Here is a 26,211-nt window from a genome sequence, read left to right as displayed (position 1 = left end):
TGACAGAAAGATCAGAGGATAGATTTGGAGAATGTTTATTACAGGGATTTTGGAAGGACTAGAGGCCAGTTTTGTATTGTAGCTGGTGATGAGAGACTAGCAGAGGTGATAATCAAAGAAGGAGGCTAGAGGTTCAGTTAGAATCATAGAATTGTTGAGGTTGGAAAAGACCTTTAAGATCATGGAGTCCAACCATTAACCCAGCACTGCTAAGTCCACCACTAAACTATGTCCCTCAGCGCCACTTTTACACGTCTTTTAAATACCCCCAGGGATGGTGACTCCACCACTTCCCTGGGCAGCCTGTGCCAGTGCTTGACGGCCCTTCTGGGGAAGAAACTTGGTAGTATGACATGAGCTGAATCAGGGAAGTATTCTCAATGTGGCATTCTGGACTCTAAGCAAAGCAACTGAAACCCATAAATCTGAGAATTACAGCAGCAAAACAGGGGAGTGATTTGTGTACCGCTAAGGTCCACGGCAGAGGCAGTGTCAAGGAAAGTATGAAGTCTGGCAGCGGGTCAGGGATAGTGATTAGCCATCTAAGGTCAGCAGTGCTGCTGAAAGAAGACACCAGTACATTGAGAAGTCAGAATGCAAGAAAATTCTGAGTTTAGTTAGTGAAAAAAACTATCAGAGACACAAAGCAAGGAGATAGTCTAACTCAAGAGCACTGTTTGTTTGTTTTAAACAGTCATAGGAGAATGCAGTTAACAGCTGGGTGTTATCCATGCAAAAGAATTCGTTTTGGCAAAGGAAGGAAGAACATACCCCACTGAAGACTGGGTATAGAGGATATAAATCCTATGCTGGACTCTTGCGCTCTTTTTTGAAGTGAGAGCCTCTTCGCAGAGTTGTGGTTTAATGTGATTTCTGTTATCTGTCCCCAGCATCCTGCCCAGTGCTGTGCAGTGGGAATGGGCAGTACATGAAGGGGAGGTGCTTGTGCCACAGCGGCTGGAAAGGAGCCGAATGCGATGTCCCGACAAACCAGTGCATTGATGTCTCCTGCAATAACCATGGCACATGCATCATGGGGACCTGTATCTGCAACCCGGGGTACAAAGGCGAAAGCTGTGAAGAAGGTATTTGCAAGATGCATTCAATTAGCCTTTTGCTTTGATTGTCATTATATAATTACAGGGATGGAGGCAATTCAGAATAGGACTGGCACTTAAACAGAACAGTAATAGTCACCTTAGGGACACAATAGAGGATGCAACATAAAAATGATATGTTGTCATAACTTGTCGTTAGCTATCATATTTGTTCAATAATTGGATGAAAAGCCATCAAATGCTTTGGATAGACAAATCTAGTTGAAAGACCAGAACATCTAATCATATGTTCAAATGTTCTTATTAAAGCATCATTTCCATTTACACATCTAAACGTATAATTACTTTTACAGTGCTTTCTTCTCTGCTATGCTATGCCAAATGATTTCAGTTGCTTGTATACACAAAATGGTGGCATGTGGGGGAAAGTCCCTGATTATTGTCAGCTTTAAAAGCTTAGAAATGCTCAGGATTCGAACTAAGTTCTGCTTCAAAATCAGAGCCATTTTAATGGCTCTTCCGTAGCTTTTTGCTCACATTAGCCCCCAAACATTTTTTATTTACATTTAGATTTGTGGTTCAGAAATACAGTGCCTTTTAGCACTTATCTTTAATCTTTTTGTGTAGGAAATCACCTGCCACCATAAACCTTTATCTTCCCGAGTCTGTGACTGCTCCTTATTGCTAAATGAAAAAGCAGACAGTTTTCGAAGTGTACAAATCATTCGGACAATTATAAAAATACATCCAAAGGTGCCTGATTTAAAGAATGATGTTCAATACTTTCAAAAACTATTCTCAAAATTCTATGCAGGTGACTGGATAAATAATTACATTTAAATTATCCTTCTACAAATACATATGTAAGGCCTCTGCACCACCTGAACAATTTAAGACATGTATTTGATACACGTATAAGAATCACAATGGCTGCAATTAATTAATGGTTGTCTTCACATATGTGGGATAAAGAATTGTCTGAAATGACTTTATTTTACAGACAATGAAAATAGCTGAATTGGATTCAGATGTTCAAATGGCACCTAATCTAGCAATTCTTTTGATGAGCTGAACGTATTGGAGTGGGGCATCTCTGATGTAACATGGCTTCAGTGTCAGTAAATGCTAGGGATGGAGACAGTATCAGCTAGGAATGGAGACAGTATCAGCTCTTACAACAAGAAGCCATCTCTTGACTAACCTTCATTTTGGCTTAAGAAAGCACAATTCAATGAAGCTGTGGGGCATGCAAAACCTAAAGATGGTGACTACTGAAGTATCTTTAAAGCATCTCTGTAGACCTCATATTTACTAGATCATATCTTTACTGATTTTGCCTCCAGCCAAATGTGTTTAATATGTGTAAATCAGAGTAGGATTTGCCCTTTTTCTAACAGGAACCTTTTTTCCCTGGCCATGTTTAAAGCAGAAAAGCCAGACACTACGCAGTTATTTTATGTTATCACTGTAGCGGGGGACAGTGTCAGCCCCACTACGTAAAAACTTGAAAAAGCATGAAGAACAAAGAGAACGTGATTTTTCTTATGAGCTGTTTAGTATTTCTCCAAGAATGCCTTTGTTTTTCATATTCAAGGCATAATTTGTACTGTGTTGTGAGGGGGGAAGTAACTCAGGAATATGCCATGTGGGAAATCTTGAGGACATATATACATACACACACACATATATATTTAGATCTAGTAAAAAAGTTGATTTATACTATTTTTAAAATTGCTTTTTCTTTTTAATTTATCCTCTAAGAAGGACCATCTGGTATTGATTACTTTTTATTATTTCTCACTTCTCATAGCTTCACTGTTTAGTCCACGTTCATAATGAGTTTTCATTCCAGGGTTTCTTCTGTCTTTTCTCTTTCCCCATAGAAGTTCAGCAATGTTTATAAAGCATCAGTCAACAATCTTGCATGAGCTTTTCTTTTCTCCTTCCTTAGTTTATTGGCCCATATTTTATAAGGCATGGGCTAAGCCAGCAAGACATTAAAGGGAGGGGAGCAAATTTAAGCAGTGAAAAATGAGAAGTTACTCTTTGGGTACCGAATAAGCCTAATAACTTGTGTGACCAATGAAGCATGAAGCATACTGGGGAAAAGTGTAGAAGAGGCACTAACCTTGCTTGTTGCATGATTTATCTTCCTGGAAAAGATTCTGCACAAGGCTGAACTATAAATGGGGCATTTTCCAACCAGGAATTAGACCATTTGAGACATTTTCCAAGCAGCAACACAAATATATGCAAACCTTTTCTTTTCTCCCTCTCTTTTTCCAGTATACTAGATTTTGTGAGCTCTGCCCTCCTACCCCACTCCCCATCTCTGCTTCTCTTAGAGCTAAGCAGCTAAATTTGTCAAGCAGAACCCCCTAAAAATATACCATTGTCCTCCAAATCCACTAAGCAACTGATTAAGAAGAAAGCAGAAGCCTGTAATCCTGTCCCAGGGCCCTTCCGATGGTGCAGAAAGCCTAAAGAGATACAGCTAGTAAGGCTGAGATTAAAGTAGCCATTGTGTGTGACATTTTCTGAAAGGGCTCATTTCAACATGAAAAATGGCCTTGGGATTATGATAAATGGGGGGTTCTGACATGCACATTCCCCTCCTATAATCGTCTGTGTTAGAGCTGAGATAGCAGATTGTCTGCCTCCTGTGATGGAGCCCCCTGTAAAACTCACCTTTTTCCCAATTGACCTTCAGAGGGGATGATTAATTGCCTGGAGGTAGCCTCTTGTCAGTTAGCCTGTGATCTTTGTTCTCTACGTTCAAACCATCTGCTGAGAACGTACGAGGCTGCTAGTCCGCTTCTTAGTCCTTTTCATACTTATTACTGCTGAGAAAGAGCAGGGCCAGGGCTTCAAGTGTCTCATGGTAAAATTGGCACCCTAGCTCCCAGCTCGCTAACAGCGAAGGAGATTTATAGACTCATCCTTTCCAGCCTCTTACAATTTTCGAGGATTGTTCCAGCTATGAGCAGGTCTCCAGGAATCAAACAAAACAGAAAATGCTCTCACATGCCGTGGGATAGTAATAGCTGAGCCATTACTTGTCAGCCTGAGAAGGCTTGAGAATCCAGGGAATTATCAGAGCAGCTGTTGTGTTTCCTTTTAAGGTTCCTGGATCTTAAACAGGTCATTGGGAGTCTTACTGGCTTTTACGGGGGAGGAAAAAGAAGTGAACCACAAACCTGCTGCGTGTGCGGTGGCCGTGCTCTGCTTTTCTGTGTTAGAGCCAGGGGCTGGACAGCTTCCCCTGTGCTGCTTCGCTGGGCTGACACTGGTCACTGATCCCCAGGGCACTGCCACACACCGTTTCAAGAGATGGCAAGAATTTCTCTAGGCTGTTCTAAAGCTTTTATATATAAACAGACAATTGACTCCTCCAGTTCTTTTTTGGGAGGGTGTCTGGTGCGTTTCATATTTTTGCATTGCTGGGTGAAATTCCCCCGTGGGCAGCGGAGCCAACAGTTGCCTACAAAACTCGTTACTGGGGAATCAGGCAGCTGTATGTTCAGGCTTTTGGTGCACGTTGCTATACCATGCACCTAACTGAACGGTCTCCAGTGTTGTTAGGAAGTGCCCCTTCGGGGAAAATAACCCCAAAACATTTTAAAAAAGAGTGTAAATTGGTAAGAAATAAAACCAGCACAACAAACCTATATAAAAAAAAAAAAACACAACTGTTTTGGTTTAATCCTTACTCTAGAAAAGTGCCTAAGGGTATGTTTAACATGGAATTTATGTAAGTGTCTCTGAAACTTGTATAGATTTCAGCACATTCTTCAATTTAAGTGTGTATTTTGCTGAATAAGGACATCAACTTCTGCTGAATCTTTATGTAAAATTCTCTCTCAGAAAAACAGAGCTCAGCTCTCAGTTAATGAGTAATAGTAATTTAGGTTATTCTAATAGAATAAAAGGAGGCCCAATATGTGTGCAAGAGAATATTCTTATTCTGTTCTTAATTGATATTAACCTGTTCTTACTAGAAATATCATTTATCAATGTAGGTCTGGATAAAAGAATGCATTTCATAATTAAATTTTTCTCTGTTTTTCATGTAAGTGTTTTGGGTCTCACTGCCTTTTGGGCCACTATGTTCTTGCATGAACCATCTGGTTTGTGCCCAACGGGGCATTTCTTTCTGGTTGGAGCTTTGAGATACTATATAAATATATTTGTGTAGATGGCAATCTGGTAGGGGTTTTTTTTCTGCAATTACCATTTGCTTTCCCTGTGTGCTTCCTCTTCCCTCTCACACGTAGTGGACTGCATGGATCCTACCTGCTCAGGACGAGGCGTGTGCGTGCGAGGAGAGTGTCACTGCTCGGTTGGCTGGGGAGGAACAAATTGTGAGACCCCAAGAGCCACTTGTCTGGACCAATGCTCTGGTCACGGGACCTTCCTCCCAGATACTGGACTCTGCAGCTGCGATCCCAACTGGACTGGACATGATTGCTCAATTGGTAATGTCAGCGGTGGCTTACTGTTGTTTTTTATTTTATTTAAACTTTGTAAAATATTCAGACTTAGATCTGCAAAAAGCATGCTATAAATATGTTCCAGTAAAGCACATGTAGGGCATGACTGGAAGCAGAAATGCCATAGCTCAACTACATAAATAATTCTGCTTCCATTGCCGAGCATAGAGTAATATAATAAATAAACCCATTAAAGCCACCTAGGCTTGCAATTGTTCATTATGTTGCTATGAATGTAATTGATCGTCTACATGTAACTGCTTGTTCTGATGTTAGTTCTTGATGAATCCCAGTGGCCACCAAAGGGTCTGTTTTGATTTTTAGGAGATGACTAAATATTCTTTAGGTGGCTGTAAAGAAGAAGGAAGAGGTGGCGATCCTTCAGGTCTCATTTCCCTCCTGAACTCAAAGGGTGTGCTTTTCTAGACTCAGCTAGAGGTGGATGAGTGTCACATGAGGTTCCTATTAAGACTCTGAGCGCTGTCCTCTATTAAGTAAAAAATAAGTTTACTGAGTAGAAGTATTTAATAATAACAGCATCTACCAATCAGACAGATTTGTATGTCAGTTTTACGTAGAGGTTTGGAACTATGAGCTTCCTTCATTCCTCAGCTGGATGGGCACCTTGCTCAAAATATGCATCAGGTATCTGAAATGAAGGCTAAAGAAAAAACTATTCAGGAGCCTTTTCTTTTCTTCCAAACACAATTAGCTTATAGAGGCCACATGGAGAAACGCTATAGTACATTAAATGGTCAGAACCTATGGAACATCAGTCTTTTGGCTTCTGTGCTGTATATTGTGCTCACAAACAAGAGACTACAGCAGTAACAGCTTCTTCACCTGACACAGCTGGGGTGGAACTAGGCCAAAAACCCAGGGCAGCTCGGTGTAGGCAATTCAATGAAATAAATATTCAGCAAAGTAACAAAAAAACCCAACCCATTAGGCAAGTGGCTATAGTAGAAAAATTATATGGCCAATATTTTCCCTGAGGAATTGCTATCAAGTGCAAAGCAAATCAGGTTAACGGCTTGCAAGTATTTTAAGGTAGCATCTTCTGAGGGTGGGGCAAACTGAATAAACTGGTGCGAAGGATATAAAAGAAAATCTTCTGGGCAATCATCATTTAGGTTAGATGTTAGAAAGCTTGTCGTGAAGTAAAATTGACTGGGCTGAAGTATAAGTAAAAGAGGAGGCCTGCTTTCCTGGAGCTAAAGCTGAGTTGATCGAAACTTTTACAGATGTAGGGAGGAAAGATACCCTGCACTGATAGGAGGATAAATTTGGTGTCAGGCATTTCTTTCCCCATATTAACATCTTCAATGCCATACTCTCCGAGTTCATTTATAAGACCACCATAAGGGGAAAGGTAGTAGTGCATTTCCAGTGATTTTGTAGCGTAGCTCATAATTGAGTCATTATTCTGAATTTCTGTGGAGGTTTGGGGATTGCAGGGATGGATTTGGAAAAATGTCCATTCTCACTTTCCCTTTGTTAACCTGCAGTGTCATGTACAGATGATTTATAAGCTTTCCTTATACTGCTTTTATAAATCCATCTAGTGCAAACTTTCTTTGGCAGTGTGAGGTTATTTGAGACAAACTTGAGCATCATTCCAAGACCTTTTTCCTCACTGGGCTGCTTGTAACATTCAGGTTATTGTGCCTCACAGCTAAAATTGCAGCTAAGGTGATTTGTAAACTTCCATTTCTAACCCAGACCTTTCCACTGAATTGATGACTTATTTTAAAGACAGATTTATTCACGGGATGCATGGTACTCTTCTTGCATGATTAAAATAGAGTGAGCAAGCATGTTAGTACATGTAACAATGTAAAGCCCAGCCCAGTGGGGTGGAGGTTCTGTAGAAGGGACTAAAGGGGCCAGATTTTTATTGTCCCATAAAACAGGACCAAACAGAATAGAAGAATTATTAAGTGAAAGGACTAAGTACTCGCATAAATCAACCTCAGCTCAGCAAAGCAGTTAGGACTGTGTTCAGTCCCCATGAATTCTATAGGACTGTGCCAACATGGGCTAGTGCCAAGGATGGCCCCTTCCCTAAACCACATTGAGAAGCAGACCCTGAGAACAGCATAATCATCTGGAAAGCTAGAATAAAATATGAGGAGGCACAGTGGGTTTTGCAGCTTTTAACACCTTGGAGTCAAGACTAATACCTATCTGAAATGCTGTATTTGTATTCATTTAGAAGGTACCTGTCAGCATGGAAGCATCTAGGTGAAAGTCTGTGGATTGTCATATATAGAAAGTAAAACTAGACTATCTTTAAACCTTAGACTCAGCCTTTCAGCTGAGTAGGTAAATTTCACCTGCCTTTAGCGGGAATCTTAAAGGAACACAGATTATTGGATAAACCCCTTAGTTTTCACGATAAAATAATATTACAGAGATTTCTGTTTCTTGGTTATATTACCTTTTTTATTCCACTTAGCCTGTGTCTTCATAAGCAAGCTGTGCAATTAAATTTCTTGTGAATTCTACTCTGCACTGCGCTGTAGGAAGAAGCAATGATATGGGGGGTTGGTTTTTTGCTTTATGTGTATGCCCGCTGCCGTATATCTTGAGATGGGACCGCTGCCATGCTACCTCAGATTTTTCGCTCTGCAAAAATGCTTCTTAAGCATGCTTCACCCTTTCATGCAAGGGACAGTTTCTTAGGGTCCCCTTTCCCTCACTATGCACTTCTTTTTTGGTAGATTCAGCCCACACACCCCACCCCACCCCACCCCCCCCAAAAAAAAAAACAACCCCCAAAAAAAGTCTTCTAGGGAAAAGTGCAGAGGTAAGCCCAGAGATAACCTGTACTGAGCAGCAAAAGTGGCATTGTGATTTTGCCATGGGAGAATTAAATCCCTTCCCTTTTGCATCTTAGTACTGTTGCACAAGCAAATAGAGGAAGATCCTTTATAACTCAGCTCAGCCAGTTCAGCTAAATAAGACCAAGGTAATGCTTAGTATGAGAAAGTTAATTAAGAAACCACTTATCCTAACTCCCTTTCTCCAGGATCTGCTACCACAGATCTCTGTATCCTAGGCTTTTGGTGTGCTATCTCCCTTCACCTCTTAATGAGCCCTAGCGAAAGACTTCATTCTCCCAAGTTCTGGCAACTAATGAAGGTATTGTAGGGCAGCTCTCTTAAATGCTTTATTGTCTGAGTATAGTGGGAAGAAGGAAATGGCCTGTGCTACAACATGAAACAGAACTTAATATGTGATACAGTCTCGCTCTTGACCTATTTAAACTGGACCAAGTATTTCTGGCTAATCAAGAGGCAGCAAGCCACGTACCGTAAGACTTATTTGCTGAGTGCAGTGAAATGAATAGGTGAGTCAGGTTATCTGCATTTGGGGAATCCACTGTTTCCCAGAGGGATCTCACTGATGTCTCAGTACAATCCCAGGCCCATCAAAATAGTATTATGTTTGGATGCCAAATCTTTCTTAAAGGATTTAAATTACCTGGTGTTGTCCTTCACTCTCCTCAAATTAAAATCAGTGATTGTTGCACTGTTCTCTGTTTAGTAGTTGACATCTTGACATGCATGATATTCACTGGAATCATTGGAAAGTTGATTATACAAAGCTGCAGTAGGAATTATGTTCTCTGTGTAATAAGTGTACTGTTTTTTTCCAGGCGGTTGATAGTGGTTGTACATTGACCCGCATACTGAAAAGGATTCCTTCTCACGTGGTCATTTGTAATGACTCACTTTATGCAAGGTTGACATCCAGTGCACTACTTCAGACCCTTAAAAGTACACTGGAGAAGAGCAGTAATAGGAACAGTACTTTATATATAGTGGTCCTAAATTGGTTGTGGAGGTGTAAAATCGTGGGCTGTACATTTAATGGTAAGAGTTGGGAACTGGAAGCTGGGACTCAGTAAAGAAGTCAGAGGTTATGATGTTCTACTTCACATTTTGAAAAGGCTAAAAGAACATGCCTGACCAGAGACTGAGCCTGAGCTTGCATGGTCATATCTTATGAAATCTAGTAGTTTGATCCTATCCATAGTTTCCCTTATCACTTCTGCTGCTAACAGTGTTTTCTGAGGATATGTCATTTGACTTTGACTGCTTTTTCCCCCACCCTGTTGCAGGGAGGAAATACTGCTTCCCAGTGACTCCTTGTCAAGCTTTGTTACTAAGGTCTATGATCACAAAGATATTTAGGAATTTACGATTTACCTTAAGGAAATGCATATTATCTAGCTTTACTACAGTGTTGCAGAAAACTTCTCAACTTCTGAGACATCCCACAGCCTTAGAGCTGTCCATTGAAAAGCTACCTTAAGTACCTAAATTTCTTCTGTGGCCCATACAGCAGGTTTCTCCACAGTCTAAGAAAGCAATGAACATGCTCTTTCACTTTGTGGGAGAGTATCCCACCTACCAGGTCAATGCAGATGCTACAAGCAGTCATCTCAAAGAAAAGAATGAACGGGCTGTGCCCAAAGGGATGCCAAAGTTGAGGGCAGGGGTTTCATGCCCTGAACCTTAATGTCAGCTGAGCATCATTCTACAGCACAGAGTGTCTGTCATTTGGGAGAGGAGCGGTTTCAGACCATCCATCTCCTCAGAATTTCCAGCACTGCAGCACTCATCCTGGCCATACTTAGTCTGTCTAGGAGTGTTATAAATGTCTTTAGTGGACAGGAAAAAAATAAAAAAAATTGGATTTGGATCCATGCCCAGCTCTATGCCATCCCCTCCTGCTTTTAGGCTTCCCATGACATTACCAATTTAGTGGGATAGTTGTCCTAGAGAAGAGAAGCATCTGAGAGGGGTGTTCAGATTTTAGTTAAGTGGAAATCCTTGAAAGAGAGCTGAATTGATCCCTCATCAATTCAGCTGCCTTCTTATTTGGGTATATCTTGTAACTTTAAAGCAGTCTGGGTTTCAGGTTTTGAGAGATTCTCAGTTCTGCCAAATAACTGTAGAAGGCTCAGCAGTCATCGTGATCATAGGTTCCTCAGGAGAGATGCTATTACAGAACTGTGGCATTTAACATAAAAAATAGGAAACCGCCTCTTAGCCTGTATGATTCGTTAATAACAGCTTAAGAGGGGCTTCAGACTGCCACATGGTGAGCACAATAGTTGCAGGTATGCCTAGATAAACCTGGCCTCCAAGCAAGGTGGGAAAAATAAGTGGGCTAGCAGAGGAATAGTTGTTGTCCCATCAGTTGTAATCCTCCGTGGCTTTACTCTTTTGGTAGGCTGAGAAGCTGGATTTAAAATAAAACCGGCATGGTGCGTGTATCCACATCTCTGATTGCAGGGAAGCTGTATTCTTAGAAATTCTCGCACAGCACATTGAAGTAAATGGAAAAGCTGCTGTTTACTTTGCAGGAGTATGGGTCAATTCGAGTCCATTCACAAGCAATGATTAGATACAAGATTCTGGATCAGCTAATGGTAGTGACTGAATTTTTTAGTACCAATTTAGCTGCATAAATTAACAATGGAGAAAATCTTTCAGATAGCACCCAACAGAGTTCCCCCCCACAAAGGTGTACAGTTCATTGAAGCTGGCATCTTTTCTGTATTCCAATTAGGAGATAAGGAGACCAAGAAGAATGAACTTTTAAAGAGGAAAGCTAGAAATGCATCTTTACCTTCCAGTGTCTTTTTTCATCAGGAATTGTGCACATTATTGCACACACATGCATACAGTCACACAGAAACACAGTTCTTATATTATCTTACCAGACAACGTCACATCCCATGTTGGTCAAACAGCACCAGCATTAACACAACATGTGTGATAAAAAATTATTTCCTTGGGCTTATTGCTGTCAACCTTACAAAACAAAGCCTCATGTTAAATTCACGTCATGCCCAAGGCCACCAAGATAAAACTCCATTACTGGAAAATGTTCATATAATTCTTCCTTTAAACAATAATTTTCTTCATTAAGGGGTAAAAATGTCTCTGGAAAAGGTGGATATTGCATCAGCTCTAACATGATACAGACTTGTACTTTACAAGAGACTAGGATCCCCTTTAAATGCCTAAGAAATTGCTGATTTGTCTTTTTCTTAGCTTTAAAATACATGGGGAAGAACAAGAGAACTAAACCTCAGGATACAACACCTGAAATTGGTAAACATCTATATATTTTAGTTCATAATGACTTAAGAAAAAGTTATTGGGCACAGCTATGTAATCAAATGCCACTTGGAATGATCTTCCTTCAGCTTGTATGTAATTTGTTCATCTCACTACCCATGCAGCGTAGTGGGAAACATTAGACTGGGGGAACTGAAATGATGAGGGCGTAGGGCCTTCAAAGCTAGGATTCAGAAGATGCCATCAAAATCTATTCTAGCTCAATACTAAAACTGCAAACCCACTCCTGAGGTCCTTAACTCAGTCCTTTGACAGTCATTGAAGGCCAGGAAATGTTTTGTACCAGCAAGGATTTCATCCTCAGCCTTGCAGGACCATAACATGCTGATTTGTGAACTTGTGATCTTCCCCATTTTATTTGCGTGGGGAGAAGTAAGTTTTCACTCTGAGGGAATAAAATATGTGCAGCCCAGCACTGTTACACAGGGCTATCACAGGCTCTGCCTGGCAGGTATCTGCTTTGTGAATCATGAAGGTATAAGTGAATCCAGAGAATCAACAGTGTTAACAAGAACTGTCATTGTACAAAACAAAGTTTTGGATGTAGTTGGGATTGTAAGTACAGATTTTAGCCTACCCATTGCCAAGATGAACTTATCCTTTAAAGTCTTCTAAGCTTTTTATTAAAAATTCAATAAAAGACTAAAACCAGCCAAAATATTTGAAATAAAAGTATTCAGGAAGGCTTTCATTTGAATACCCTTTTACTCCCTTTCCCTTTGTTTATTGAAAATATGTATAAGGAGACCCTGGTGTGGTGGGGAAAAAGGTAGCAGTTGATACGAGCTCTAGTTATTTTTGTGGGGAGTCCAATTTTCCAATTCTTCAAAAGTCCAAATATCTTTGTCGTTAGCAGATGAAAATGGCATTCAAAAGGGAGGGAGAAAACTCCCAATAAGATAGGAAATACAGCTTATGTTTCAAATGTGGATTCCTACTTACAGTCTGAGAGTTGAGATATTGTCTTAGCACATTTCCCTGGCCAAGCAGAGATCCAGCAAACCCCTGTCAGCTTCAGGACACGTTTAGGATCCTGTAGCCACTTCTCTCTTTGCAGCAGTCCTTGTGGTCTCGGTCAGATAGGGTGACTGAGGGAGAGATTGAAGGAACTGAAAACTTGTGCTCTAGCTGTTATCTCAAACTTGGCCAAAACCAATGGAAATGGTGATATCATCAGTCTGGCTCTGACCATTAGATCACAAAATGTTTGGTCTGATTAGGTCATGTCTCAGGCTGAGAATAGCGTATGTCCAGTGGTGTAACAAGCAATCCCTGGTCTTCACTGCCCTTAGGCATACTGTGATGAGTGAAGCTTCTTTCTCTTGTCTCAGCTATACCAGCATCAGTGCAAATTTGTATACTCCCTCAAAGGGCAATGGTAGGCTACCGTTGTTTATTTTCTGCAACAATTAGGGCAAATTCTCAGCACGCCAATTTTAGTTCAGCATTCTTCCCTATCTCCAAATGTGACCTCAGCAGTCACACCATGAGCTGAAAAGTTCTTTTTGTTTGGATCAATTATGCTTTGTGTTGTGGATTTTTCTGACTGAAAACAGCAGTGATGTACTGGAATCTGTGAGGTCCATGTTAACTTGGCTAATTTGAAGAATAGATGTTTCCCAGCAGCACAACAAGCTGTTAAATTCCATGTTTAAAACAGGCTACTGTTAAAACAGCATGTTTTGAGGATGGCTAAGCAATTAGCATGATTGGTCATATCACTGAAAATTTAGAGTCTCAGATAACTGAATTTTGGCTTATTCTCTGACTTTGCTTTTGAAAGGAGGAGCCTTAGAGTCCTTGCAGTTTCTGGACTCACATCATGCCAGCATGGGGGCTGGTCATAATTTAGCCCCTTCTCTACAATACAATATCTGTCATGAAGTTGCTGCTTTTTGGTTTTTTGTTTGTTTGTTTGTTTGTTTGTTTGTTTTTGTTATAATGTTAAGGAACTTCTTTGACATAGTCAGTGTAATCCAGCTGTCACTGGAGACAAAACTACAGTCCTGCAAGGCTAGTGTGAACTGGTTCAATTTCTTTTGGGGATAAAACCAGTTGATCAAGACCATGAGAATCTGGAATGTTATAATTAACTGCATGGAATAGGTCATGCTCATAAAACTGTAGGAATCAGTGCATATTTCTGCAGGTGGGGTTTTTATTTTCTCTATTGGCAGTTGTGCAGCTTTTGAACTGAAGATATACAATGTCCAGTAAGTCTGGCCATTTTGTAATCAGCTCACAGAAGACTGTGTAGACATCCTCTTAGTTTTGTGAGTTTACACTTCTGCTTCTGACTATTCCCTCTTTTAACCGGAATACTGCTGGAATGTCAGCAAGGTGGATACTTGTGTGTAGACAGGCTCTGCCTGTGATCTACTTCGATTAGGCTGGATCAAGACTGTCCTCTCATACCTCACTCATTTCGCTCAGCAAGGATAGTCGTAGGTTCCACGTTACGGCTTCTCCACTTGCATTCAGTCAATTCCATGCTGTAGTTGGTGGGTAGCTCCTGCAACTGTGACCTTACACTCCAACCCAGCTGGAGATCATCATGATCAGAGTTTCTGTAAAGATTTATTGGATGTTTTTAGCTTCATCAAATCATGTTTCATTCCAATGTGGAATGGCTGAGATTAAATAATAGGGAAAACAATCTAGGAGTCAGTAAAACAGAATAACAAAATGAGCAAGCAAAAATCACATAAGACTTGTCATATAGTGAATCGGTGTCTACTAAAGGCCAGAAGTCAGTGATTTAATAAGCTGTCTAAATTGGATGCACTGGGTTTAATATAGCTTCTCTGCCCCCTCCCAAGTTGCAAGGTATTCATACTCTAAATTAAACTATCATCACAAATGGCATTAATGAGCACCTTTGTAATGACCTTGACATATGAAAGTTTGATCCTTCTAGACCAGTGCTGAGGCATATGGACAGCACGACAGACATAAGGCACGAGGTGTAAGGACACACACAAAGCTTTTGGAGCACTGCCGCTGCATCCCATTTATGTGGATAGGCAGACATCTTAACTTCTGGATATGTCAGTCCAGTGTATTTCATACATGTTCTGTGTCTCCTTTTAAAGAAGATTAATATCGATAAAATTTCAAAGTTTCTTGGTGAAATGTTGTCTGAAGAAAAAGGAAACCATGTTAGGACTGTCTGTGTAGTAGTGCCGAGCTCTGAGTAAGGGAATCCTAAGGAAATCTAGCTCATGATTACTTCAGCACACACATTTGGTAATGTACAGAACTGGAAAAGAAATTAGTTCTTTTTAGTGACTGTAAGCAGGAGCAAAAGGTTTTTCTACTGTCAAATTATTTCCTCCTTATGGACGCGGAGAGGAAATTAAAATTAGTCCAGAGAAGAGTCGTTGTTAGGAACTTCATTTAATACATTAGGAATTGTTTCCTCACTGGGAAGCATTAACACACATCCCAGAAAGCACAGAGATCCAATTAAGCATCAAAGGAAAAAACATAATCCGGCACTTTGGGATATTTATTCTTACTCAACAAATCTCAGCTCCAAGACTGAAGTCCGTCAATACCTGGCATTTCATGTCCTGCTATTCGGCAGCCAGAGACAGTTTAAAATAAAGTTCAGAATAATAAATAAGGGGAAGATTGACATGAGTACAAAAGTAAATCACAGCTACAGAGGAGATGCTGTAGACACAATGTGATGGTCAGTCCCTAGCATTTAAGGCAAAGATGAAAATAGGGTATAAATATTGTAGAAACTAGCGGCTGATAAAAGGCAGCAGACCAGTTTAATGGAATTTCATCTCACAAAGTTATAGCTTTTCAGACAGGAGCTGGAAAACCTTTATGCAAATATGAAGCAAGCTGAAATTGCACTTGGAAGTGATTTATTTATTATTTTTTAACAGACATCCCAACTGTACCACTGTACATTGTGCAGCTGCAGAGATTGTGTAAGAGCTGTGATCCATTAGCACGGGGGTTGCTAATAACTGCTCTGGTTCTTACTGTTACTATTTCCAGCAAGAACTCCCAAGAGTCCCATTGTGCTCTAACTTTACAAAGTAAGTGGCTCAGTCTTGGTGGACAGATATATATCAGCTGAAGTATATTATGATACCAAACTCATTTATTACTCATTTTAGAGATGGAAGGGGGGTTCCAGGGTAGTTATGGGACAGATCTCCTGGATCTGCTCAGCACCAGGTGAGCAGCTACTCTGTGGACTCTTCATCTCCATGTTAGGCAGCTCAGAGCTGCCTAGATTCCTGATGTGAATCTCCAGAGAGAGATGAGACTTAGATGAGGATTTGCAGAAGCCTTTCAGTTAAACACAAAGCTGCTTATGCATGCAAAGAACTAAATACCAGGAGGAAAATGGGGGAAAGGGCTGAAGTGGGTTTAAACATTTGTGTCTAGCTGGGGGCTAGAGATGGGTGCTTTCTTTTATTAGGTATTTCTACTGACCCTTCTCCTAGATATAGACAGTTAAGCCAGCTCAACTACTTAGAGTAAAATCTCTCTCTTCTGTCATGCACGTTTTGTATCTCCTTTGTGCATACCCAGTCTTTTCTGCAAGTGCAGAATTGTCCCTTCTGCACATGTATTGAAGACCTGTACTCCGTTGGGGTGCTGCAGAGCCTGGCAAGAATCAGCATTCAGACCGACTCAGGTATCCTGGTTAGGGTCACGCTGTAAAACAGGATGTGCATTCCTCAGCGAAGGCACTCCAGGATGCTCCTCAGGGCTTCGGGTCAGTAGGTGGAAACTCAGGTGTCCTGAGTCACATTTCAAAACCATCGCTGAAGGTCATTGTTCTTCCAGATGAGGGATGATAGCAAAGCTGATGGATTCATTTTCAGTCTCTGAAGAGCATCCTTTAATCTTGATTTCCTCATTCATGGAAAGAAAATAAAAAACTGTTACCTTTTAGCTATGTTCAGTTTGCCAAGCTATGTAAAAGGCATTGAGATCCTTGAGTGGAGTGTACAGTAGTCTTAGTACCAGAAGTTTAATTGCACTCATAAAAGCCAACAGGTTTTCTATTTATTGACATAAATAATAATTATTTTTTCTACATTAGTAACACTTGCATAATTTATGGATGTTTTTAAAATAGGTAAACATTATTTGTATAAAGGCATTAAATTATGCAGACCTTGCTTTTAGGACATGATCCCTGAAGGAAAAAACACATGACCTCCAATTAGTGACACTGACACAGGTTGCACAAGCATTCCCCAGCTGCTACTGAAACAGGATGGTGTTCAGAGGATTTCATGCTACAGATTTGTTACTGGCAACGACAGAAAATTCAAACCTCTCCTTTCAGGTTTTATCTTGCTCCATAGTTTGAACCTGTCCTTATAACATTTGTAAAAAGGATGGTTTTAAAAGCTAATGAGCTTTATGTCTTCTTCAGTTCCAGCAGAGCAGTTCATGTGTCACTACAGAGTTATCAAATCACATAAATGAGAGTTTCATAACACTGCAAAATGTGTTTCATTATGAAGAATGTATTTAGCACTTCACTGCTATCTAAATCTTGCCGATCATGAACCTTCTGGTTTTTCCATTCATATCTTCATACTAGATGCTTCTCCTAGATATGCCTCATAACTTGCTTTCTAAAGAAAATGCAGGCTGTGAAAACAAGGCTTAGCTCCTCGCTAAACTCAGCCTTTTAGCTCTGTGCAGTGCCTCTCTCCTGTGCTTCTTTTCTGGAAGAATCTGTCTGAGGCTGGAAATTGCCTCAGATGAGCCAACCTAAAACAGGAAAATCCCAGTTAAGACAGATTTTTAATTATTAAATTTTCTATTAATATGTTGAAGGTCAGTGGAACTGCCCCAGTTTTCAGGAAGCTCTGAGCAATTTCACCTGATCTTATACTTTAGCACTAAATCCATATTTATTAAAGGATTTAGCAGGCAGGTCAGAAGCAGCTAAATCTCTGATTCTGCATCACATGAATGCTAAAGAAAAATTTTCATCTGCATTGCTCTTCTCTAAGCTGGAAAGCTTTAAACTGTTGTCAAGCCAATTTTAGGATTTGGGGGGATAGGGGTAAACATGTAAAAATGGATTTGCCATAAATGAAGCACAAATTGACATCATTATCCCTTTCCCAACCCAATTCTTTAATGTAATGTGAAAATAATACAGAATTCTGGATTATGCCGCATCCTGTGTTGGAAGCTACCGTCTCTGTTGTATCAATTAAGAAGGGCCATGAACAAAGCATTGCACTGGTGGCTAGTGTTTGATAGGTTTCTTTTCCCACTTTTCTTCTGAAATATCAAAGGCAACATAGCAGACTTTATTCTTCAGGGGACAGATTTGGGTCAGTTTTTAGCAGGATACCCAAAAAAAAAAAAAAGAGAGAGAAAGAAAGAATCGGGTACGAGGTTTTTATTTGTATGAGTAATTGCTTTAGTATTCTTACTTCTGAAGTGCTGTTAATGGAGTGTGACCTCATTACACCTGGCACAGAGCAAACGCAGAACAAAAAAGATAATCTTGGCCTTAGATAGCTAAGATTCTTAAGCATTAAGTGAACAACAACAGACAGAGACATGTTGATGGAGGTAGAATAAAATTACAGTAAAATTTTCATCAATGCAATATGGAGAAATGAAGGCACATCAGCAGCTACTGTCAAGATTTTGGGTAGGTTTCAAGGTGGATTAGGATTTCTAAGAGAGCCTTGAGGAATTCTGAGGCAGTCTTTACAGACCAGAGGGAAACCTCTCCCCTAGTCATGAGGCGATAATGAGGAAAAAAAGCCATTTGTCTAAAAACTAGCCAGTAATTGAGGGTGGCCTCATGGGCTGGCTCCCAGTGGGGGTGAGTAGTGATGGAATAGAGCAGGCCCTGAAACTGAAGATGAGTAATTTCTATTTTGATTATTTGCATGAAAAATAACCACAATCCTGTTGGAATGGCATTATCCTTTTCTAAGGATAATATTTGTGGTGCACCTGAGACCCCTGGATGAACCACCCAAACTCAACAGGGCCTTGAGTACGTCTGCTCCAGAAGTTCTCCATGAAAGAGTTTTCAGGTGAATCATCCTCTGGAGCTACCTGTCTTTCCTCCTTGACCCACAGAGGGCAACTAAGCTCAATTTAGTTCTTCAGGTAAGAGTGTGACGTGAAATCCAGGCAACAGAGGACATCGATCCTAGGCAATAAAATGGCAACCCCCTAGATGGTAGAATAGGAATTAACGTGATTCCGTAGATAAAACCCTGCATCCATGAATTAATTAATGTCCATCAGTGTCCACTGGCAAGCACAGGTGTCAGGGAGCAAAATACAGGGTTTTACTCAAAGTCCAGGTATTTCCCACAGAGGTTGGGCTGATTGTATCTTTTGAAGACAGAAAGCCTCATATTTGCTTGTAGACCTGGGCACAAGGTTTGTTCCTCCCTTCAGGGAACTACAGGCAGTTTCGAGAGTAGCACAGCAAGATGAAGTAAAACACAATGCACCTTTTGGAAAGGATAAGGAATGGCTAGGCTGTTCATACAAACAGTGGAAGAGATTAAAGATGAAAGGAAATATTTAGTCACCTTTTGGGAACAGCTGGTATGAAAATATTTAACAGGCAAGTCTTTTATGCACAAGCACAGCGTTCTAACTCAACTTAAATAGGCAGGAGCAATATAGTGCAGCTGGCTAGTCTATGAATACTGTAATAGGAGAATTGAAAGCTTTCCTTCTCATTTGCTCATGCAGCTCAGATGGTAGCTAATCATGTCCTCTAATTTTAACAACAGAATTGGGAAATGGACCCCAAAAAAAAATGCAGCTTGTAATGAGAACAGAGGTGGCAAATTCTGTCCCTGGGATTGAATGACGGAGAAACAATTCACCCGCCCTTTTCTGTAAATCAGCCTTAGTCATCTTGGGCTGCCTGAAAAGACCTGTATTTGAGTGGAAACTTAATCTGAAATCCATTTTGATCATTTCTTTGAGCGCCACCAGAAAATAAAAGCTACTCTGACTATTTAATCACCCATTAGAAACCTGTGAGCATTTAAGAGCATGATGTTACACCAGTTTAAGAGCACCAGGGCGTACCGCAGGATGTGTGTTGTAAGGCTATTTAAATTGTATGGCTCCCATCTATCTTTAAACTGGCAGGTAAATGGAAGATTTAGATTTGAGAGTTCCTGGCTCCTGGTTCACTGTCAGAAATAATTAAACTACATTTTAGGGAGACTGTCATAAGTAGTTTGCTTCACAAGTGTTTTTCACAGCTGAGGGTCTTTATTACAGCTCTTGGGTCTTGGGAATCCAAACCACCTTATATATGCATTATATAAAAAATTATACATTCATACCCTGGCCTGGAGCCTGCACTCTGTGGGGGGTGTGTGTGATGGTGTGACTGGGGTCTCAGCTGGGTGGGAGATGAAACCCCAAATGTTCCCAGCCTTCCTTTTCTGGGCTAGCCTGTTTGCTTTAGATCGTACAGTGCATGTCCCTGGCCACGTGTGCAGAACTGTTCCTCGGCAGCATATTGTCTGTGAAACATTTCAGTCAAGTTGTAAATGTCCCAGTGGATTTTCCACCCCTTTTCATAGAAATGAGTCCACAGAGATTCTGCCTTTCAGAAAGTGCCTTTTTTTACTCTTCACCATTTTTGAATGTCACTCCATTATCCTAGTTTTGCACCTTTAAATAACTCCAAGGGTACTGACTATCACTTCAAATAGCTTCCTTTTGTCTTTGCTTCTTTTTTTCACCTTCCACCACCACCCTGTAGATATCTGACCTACTATAAGCTGCATTCCCTGTCTTACCAACAGGACACAAAACTGGATATCAGGACATCCAAGAGGCCCTGTGCTTGTCACAGAGTTCATATACCTGTAGACTCATCATTTTGCTTCTTTATGCCTCGTTTATCTGCAAGGTCCTGCACCTGGGTAGGGGCAACCCCCGGTATCAATACAGGCTGAAGGATGAAGGGATGGAGAGCAGCCCTGCAGAGAAGGATCTGGGGGTACTGGTGGCTGAAAAGCTGGACATGAACTGGCAACGTGCATTCACAGCCTGGAAAGCCAACCATATCCTGGGCTGCATCAAAAGCCACATGACCACCAGGTTGGGAGCGGTGATTCTACCCCTCTGCTCTGGTGAGACCCCACCGTCAGTACTGTGTCCAGCTCTGAGGCCCCCAGCATAAGAAAGACACGGACCTGTCGGAGCGGGCCCAGAGGAGGCCACGGAGATGGTCAGAGGGCTGGAGCCCCTCTGCTGTGGGGACAGGCTGGGAGAGCTGGGGCTGTGCAGCCTGGGGAGGAGAAGGCTCCGGGGAGACCTTAGAGCAGCTGCCAGTGCCTGGAGGGGCCAACATGTAATGTGAGGATAGATTTTTTAGTAGGACTTGTAGCAACAGCACAAGGGGTGACAAAGAGGGTAGATTTAGACTAGATATAAGGAAAAAAATTTTTACAGTGAGGGTGGTGAGAGACTGGCACAGGTTGCCCAGAGAGGTGGTAGATGCCCCATCCCTGGGAACATCCATGGTCAGGTTGGACGGGGCTCTGAGCAACCTGATCTGGTTGAAGATGTCCCTGCCCGGTGGTATCCCCATTTTAGAGATGGAACCCTGAAGGTCAAAGCTAGGGAACGGGACATAATGAGGAGCTGAGTAATCAAGCGTACATTCTCTGGATTGCTTGGTAAACTGGGAGCAAGAAAAATGTATGTTATTTAGTATTCTGAGGTGCAAAGTTCAACATGTATGAATAAAGGATGTAAACCAATGACCAGGGGAGTGGTTCCACTGGAGCAGCCCTATGGGGAAAGACTGCTGGGAAGCACCAGAGGCTAAAACAATACTTTTCTAGTTTGGGCTTAAATACCAGCAGTCTCAGACTTAGGATTTTCTCAAGACATTTCTTCTCAGCTTGCTGAAATGCTGGTACCATAAATCTAACTTTTTATTTTTTATCTGCTGTTTCTTTTATCCTCCCCCAGACTTTGTTCATCAGGTCAGCCAAGGAGAGCCTTTTTTTTTTTTTTTAATGGCAGCTTTATTGCTACATTTGCTAACTTGCAAACTTGCAGGTCCTGTGTGTTCACATTACCATCCTGACTGGCCCACGCTCCATTGCAGTGCTGTCTGGCAGTTGGGAAAAGGGGTAGAAAACAGACACGGCTAGGCTCCAGCCCTTTAGCAAGTCAATGTTGCCCATCCCTTATGTTCATAACGGGCACTGTAGTATGATATTACCTCCCTCGCATCTAGGAGCTGTGAAAATCTGTGTCTCAATGCCAGATGCAAAGTAAAAACTTCTGACAGCAACTCAAGAGTCCTTCTTCAACCATGTCTTAAGTGTTTGATAGTGTAACTTCTACTGGATTCCAATAAAGCTTACATTAGCTTCTGTTACATTCCAGCAGCAAGTGGTGTGCGTGCAACCTTGGTTTAAGCACCCAAGGAACCCAAATACTTCTGTAAGTTTGACTCTAGATGGGATAGACAGAGAATTTCCTGAGTGTCTTAAGCACGTTTGAACTCCAGAGTTCTTTCATTGAGAATTTAAATATAGATGAGAGGTTTGGAGACATCTGAGATGCTGCAGCAAAAGCAGTTCAACTGGAAACTGTTCCGCCACCCTGAGCATCCTGTACAGCAGGCAGGAGCTAGATACTGTGTTCATGTCACATTTGGAAAATGAAGTGTTTTCTAAACATGCAAACAATCACTATTATTATTATCATACTTAACACGGTCCTTGAAGACAAGAGTCTTTTTCAGTGTCAGGGGCTGGAGACCTTGCAGCTCTCTCCTATGGTGCAATACTTTTCTCCTGGAGTTGAAGTGGATGTTCCAGCCCCATATTGGGAGCATGTCAAAAGCCTCTGAAAAAAAAAAAAAGCTCAAGCTTCCTGTTACTGGCAGTATTAATTAGCAAAAGACTAAAGGCAACTTAAGTAAGGCTGGATTTCGGTCAGGTGTGATTTAATGCAGGCTAAGTAGTTTTGAATATTTTATGTGCAGCCAGTGACATGGAATAAATGTCTTGTATAATACCAGTCACCCCTCCACCACAAGCCTCAGGGCCTGACTTCTGCACTTTATATACTCATAAGCACAAAGAGAGGCACCGGAGATGAGCTGGTGTCTGAAGTATTAATTCTGGAGGTACATAGCTGGGGGGAAAGAGAGAAAAATGTTCTCTGCAGAGTACCCTGGTACCCCTTTCTGGGCTTCCAGCCCAGCCCTGCTCAGCATTTCTTCTGTTCACAATTTCTCTTGACTCTCCCCAAAAGGAACTGTGTCCCCACTCTGTAAAATATATAAAATGTCTGAGTCGAGCAGAAGGCTTGAGTCCAAAACATTTGAGATAGCACCAGGCAAAAGTCAGAGAGAAAGGGGAAGGCCTAGCAGTCTGCAATAATGTCAGAATTGCCTCTCCTCCGATTGAGGAGAGTGCAGGCATGGTTTATGGGAGGTCAGAAGTGAGCAGTCAGGTGATGAGCCTGGAGAAGAAGAAATAGATTCATTTCATTTCATCTGCAATATAATACCACATCAGTATTTGGTGGGTTTTTTTGGTGGGTTTTTTTTTTTTTTTCAACTTGCAATCAGCCCTGTATAGTAGTGGTGATAGCAGGCACTGTACCACCTGACTCCTGAGTACCTGTTCTCCACCAAGTCTCAATTTTTCCAGACAAATGCAGTGCAGATGAAAACATGAAGTCTCACAAATTCATACTGAGGGCATGCCAGGTTTTAGCCAAAAGCCTAGTGCTGGGCAAAAATATTATGTGTATCTGTGTCCTCATGGAGGGTGGGAAGGCCAGCACCCCTGAAAAGCCAGTGTCTTTTAACTCTTCTCTCTTTTGGAGGTAAGTACCAAAATATCCAGCTGTGACTTCATGCTTCCATTAACTCCAATAAGACTTGGGAACAAATACCATCCTATCAACTGCAGTGCATGTAGCTCACAAAAAGAGCATAATGCTACCTCCAAAATGTCTGAGAGGGGATTTTTAGCAGGGCGGTATGGGAACAGGGACGTAACAGATGTGCAGGCTCAGTTGAAATAGAAATATTCTGTATTAATTTTACAGAGAGAAGAAGGGGTTTAAGGAATCCCATCCCCAGAGCCATGGGTTAACAAGCCATAAACATGCTTTGCCAGCACTTAACTTCAGCATCAGTAGTTTGTCGGCACATTGTTTCCACACTTAACCAGATTTTAATTAAATGTGGCTTTTGTTCTGCTTATTGGAAGAGCCTTCCCCTTCGGATTTGGTGATCACAAAAGCTCAAGGAGTGCAAAAGAATTAGAAAGCAAATAGGAGGATCAATCACAGCAGACCTCTGCAATCCATGTCCATCTCTTTTTTGTAATATACTTATTAGATTCTTATTGTCAGGAAGGATTAGTGTTATGAGCTCCAGGAATTCCTTTCATTGCCCCATAAGTCGAGGTAGTGAAGTGTGGCTGCTTTTCTTAACAATAACGCTCTGCTTCCCCCCCCCCCCCCCCCCCCCCCGCCCCCTTCTCTCCACCCATATCCCCTCCTCTCTCTTCTCTCCTCTCCCACAGAGATTTGTGCAGCAGACTGCGGAGGACATGGCATTTGTGTTGGAGGCACCTGCCGCTGTGAGGAGGGATGGATGGGCACAGCCTGTGATCAGCGAGCATGTCACCCACGCTGCAATGAGCACGGGACATGCCGGGATGGCAAGTGTGAATGCAGCCCGGGCTGGAATGGAGAGCACTGCACTATTGGTAGGGAGAAAGAAAAACCGTCTACTTTTAAAAGAATAATTGATGATCAGGGAGGAGAAAAGGCGCATGCTTAATTGAATATGTGTGACTTAGTGTAGCATGAGCACCTTTGTTCTTGGATTTCAAGTTCTGACATCATACATTTTCATGTGGGAACAAGACAAAATGTCCTTTCATTTGTTGATGACATGGCTATCTGTATTTTTTATTATCAGATATGAAGCACACCTATATGATGTTTGACCTCATAGTGACGAGCCGTCAAATGTCAGCTAGATGCTTTTCAAAACATCCCACTTTGCCTTTCTCGAAAGGTCTTTCTGTAGCCTCCAAGACATCTCTCTACTATGGCGTTTTTCCAAAACATGCATCTGATTGAAAGTTTTCTTTCCTTTTATTTACTTCATTATTTGCACTGCCACTTTCCTCCCCAGTATAAAAGAGGGAACTGCAGTCAGATGACTTCTGGCTGGTTTTTAACCCTGTCTTGCCTATCCCTTGTCTGCTCTGTTACCTTTCCAACCATTTCTTTTCACTCTCTGTTTGGTTCTGTATTCCTCATGCACCTGGCACTTACCTTCAGCTTTCCATGTCATGCCTGTTATTGTTATTAATAAGGTTCTAACAATATGCCAAAATCATGCAAAGAGGTGCAGTTATCACATTATACAATTATTTGCAGCATCATTAATGAACTGGCTTGGCTTTACCTTCCTCCTTCATCTCACTTAACTCCATGATGCATTTTCCCTTCCTTTTCTCTGACTGTCATGAATTCAACCACTTTAGTCCCCATTCCATAGTCATGCTATAAAATCAGTAGCATTTAAACTCCCCAGATATCATTTATTATACATTAATGGAAAACTAAGTGAATCCTGGTCTGCTCTCAATAATGCCTGTGTGGACCTGAAAAAAATCAGTTGACTTTAGAAGAGTTGGTCCACAGCGAGAATTCTTCTCCAGTCATTTTGTTTTAATCAGATAAGAAAGATAGGAAAATGTACCTCTATGTTGCTTTCATTATGCCATGATACATATAAATTACACTACATCAAAATTAACCACTAGCAATGCCTGGGAAAATGTCAGCATAGTTATCCATGTGGATTATCAACTTAAGTTATATGTAGACATGACTTTGCTTGAACACCAGGTAAGTTTGCACACACAAAGTCAGACAGGAAATGATGCCTGATCACAATATTTTAATTCCAGCATTAGGGTAATGGTGCAAACTATATCTGTGGCTCAATTCTACTTATCATTTATTTATGCTAATGTCACCCTACCACATTATGGTCTCCACATGCATCCCCTAATGAAAAATATCTAGCTCTTAAAACTTCCTCTGTCTCATTAGACATTACATTCTGCTTTCTCTTCTATGTCCCTAGCAACTTTCATTTCTTTTCATGGGGAAGGGATTAAAAAAAACCCTCTCTCAAATGACTTTAAAATGAAAAGAGAGCAGTCCTGTGTTAATTGGAATCCTGTGTTTCTATAATATTATTTTATATCCTTGTGTTCAAGCACTTTGATTTGGAAAGCAACACATATTCATGAAAGGGTTTTTAAAGAAAAAAAAAAATAGTTCAGCAAAAGACCCCGAATCCAGGGGACAATTTTATGTGAAAGTCATTTATGCAATAAAAAAAAAAAAAAAAAGAAAAATAAAGCCTGATTCATACCCTCAGTGCCATTTTATTAGTTCTGCTGCAAAACCAAAATGCCACTAGTTCGGTATATGATC

The 26,211-nt window shown here is 41.1% G+C and overlaps 1 protein-coding gene across 6 annotated transcripts in view; it reads left to right on the top strand.

Annotated features, from left to right (window-relative positions):
- TENM4 (teneurin transmembrane protein 4) overlaps positions 1-26,211 on the top strand; it is a 358,119-nt gene that overhangs the window by 200,115 nt on the left and 131,793 nt on the right. For all 6 annotated transcript variants that reach the window (XM_037377895.1, XM_037377897.1, XM_037377893.1 and 3 more), the window contains 3 exons: positions 891-1,085; positions 5,333-5,533; positions 24,273-24,458. In XM_037377895.1, coding sequence (XP_037233792.1) covers positions 891-1,085; positions 5,333-5,533; positions 24,273-24,458 — 582 coding nt within the window. The remainder of the gene's footprint in view (positions 1-890; positions 1,086-5,332; positions 5,534-24,272; positions 24,459-26,211) is intronic.

This window comes from Falco rusticolus, chromosome 2 (genome assembly GCF_015220075.1).
Source record: "Falco rusticolus isolate bFalRus1 chromosome 2, bFalRus1.pri, whole genome shotgun sequence".
In the NCBI taxonomy this organism is placed as follows: Eukaryota; Metazoa; Chordata; class Aves; order Falconiformes; family Falconidae; genus Falco; species Falco rusticolus.
Note: the sequence above shows the minus strand (reverse complement) of the source record. Positions and strands in the feature narration are given on the sequence as shown.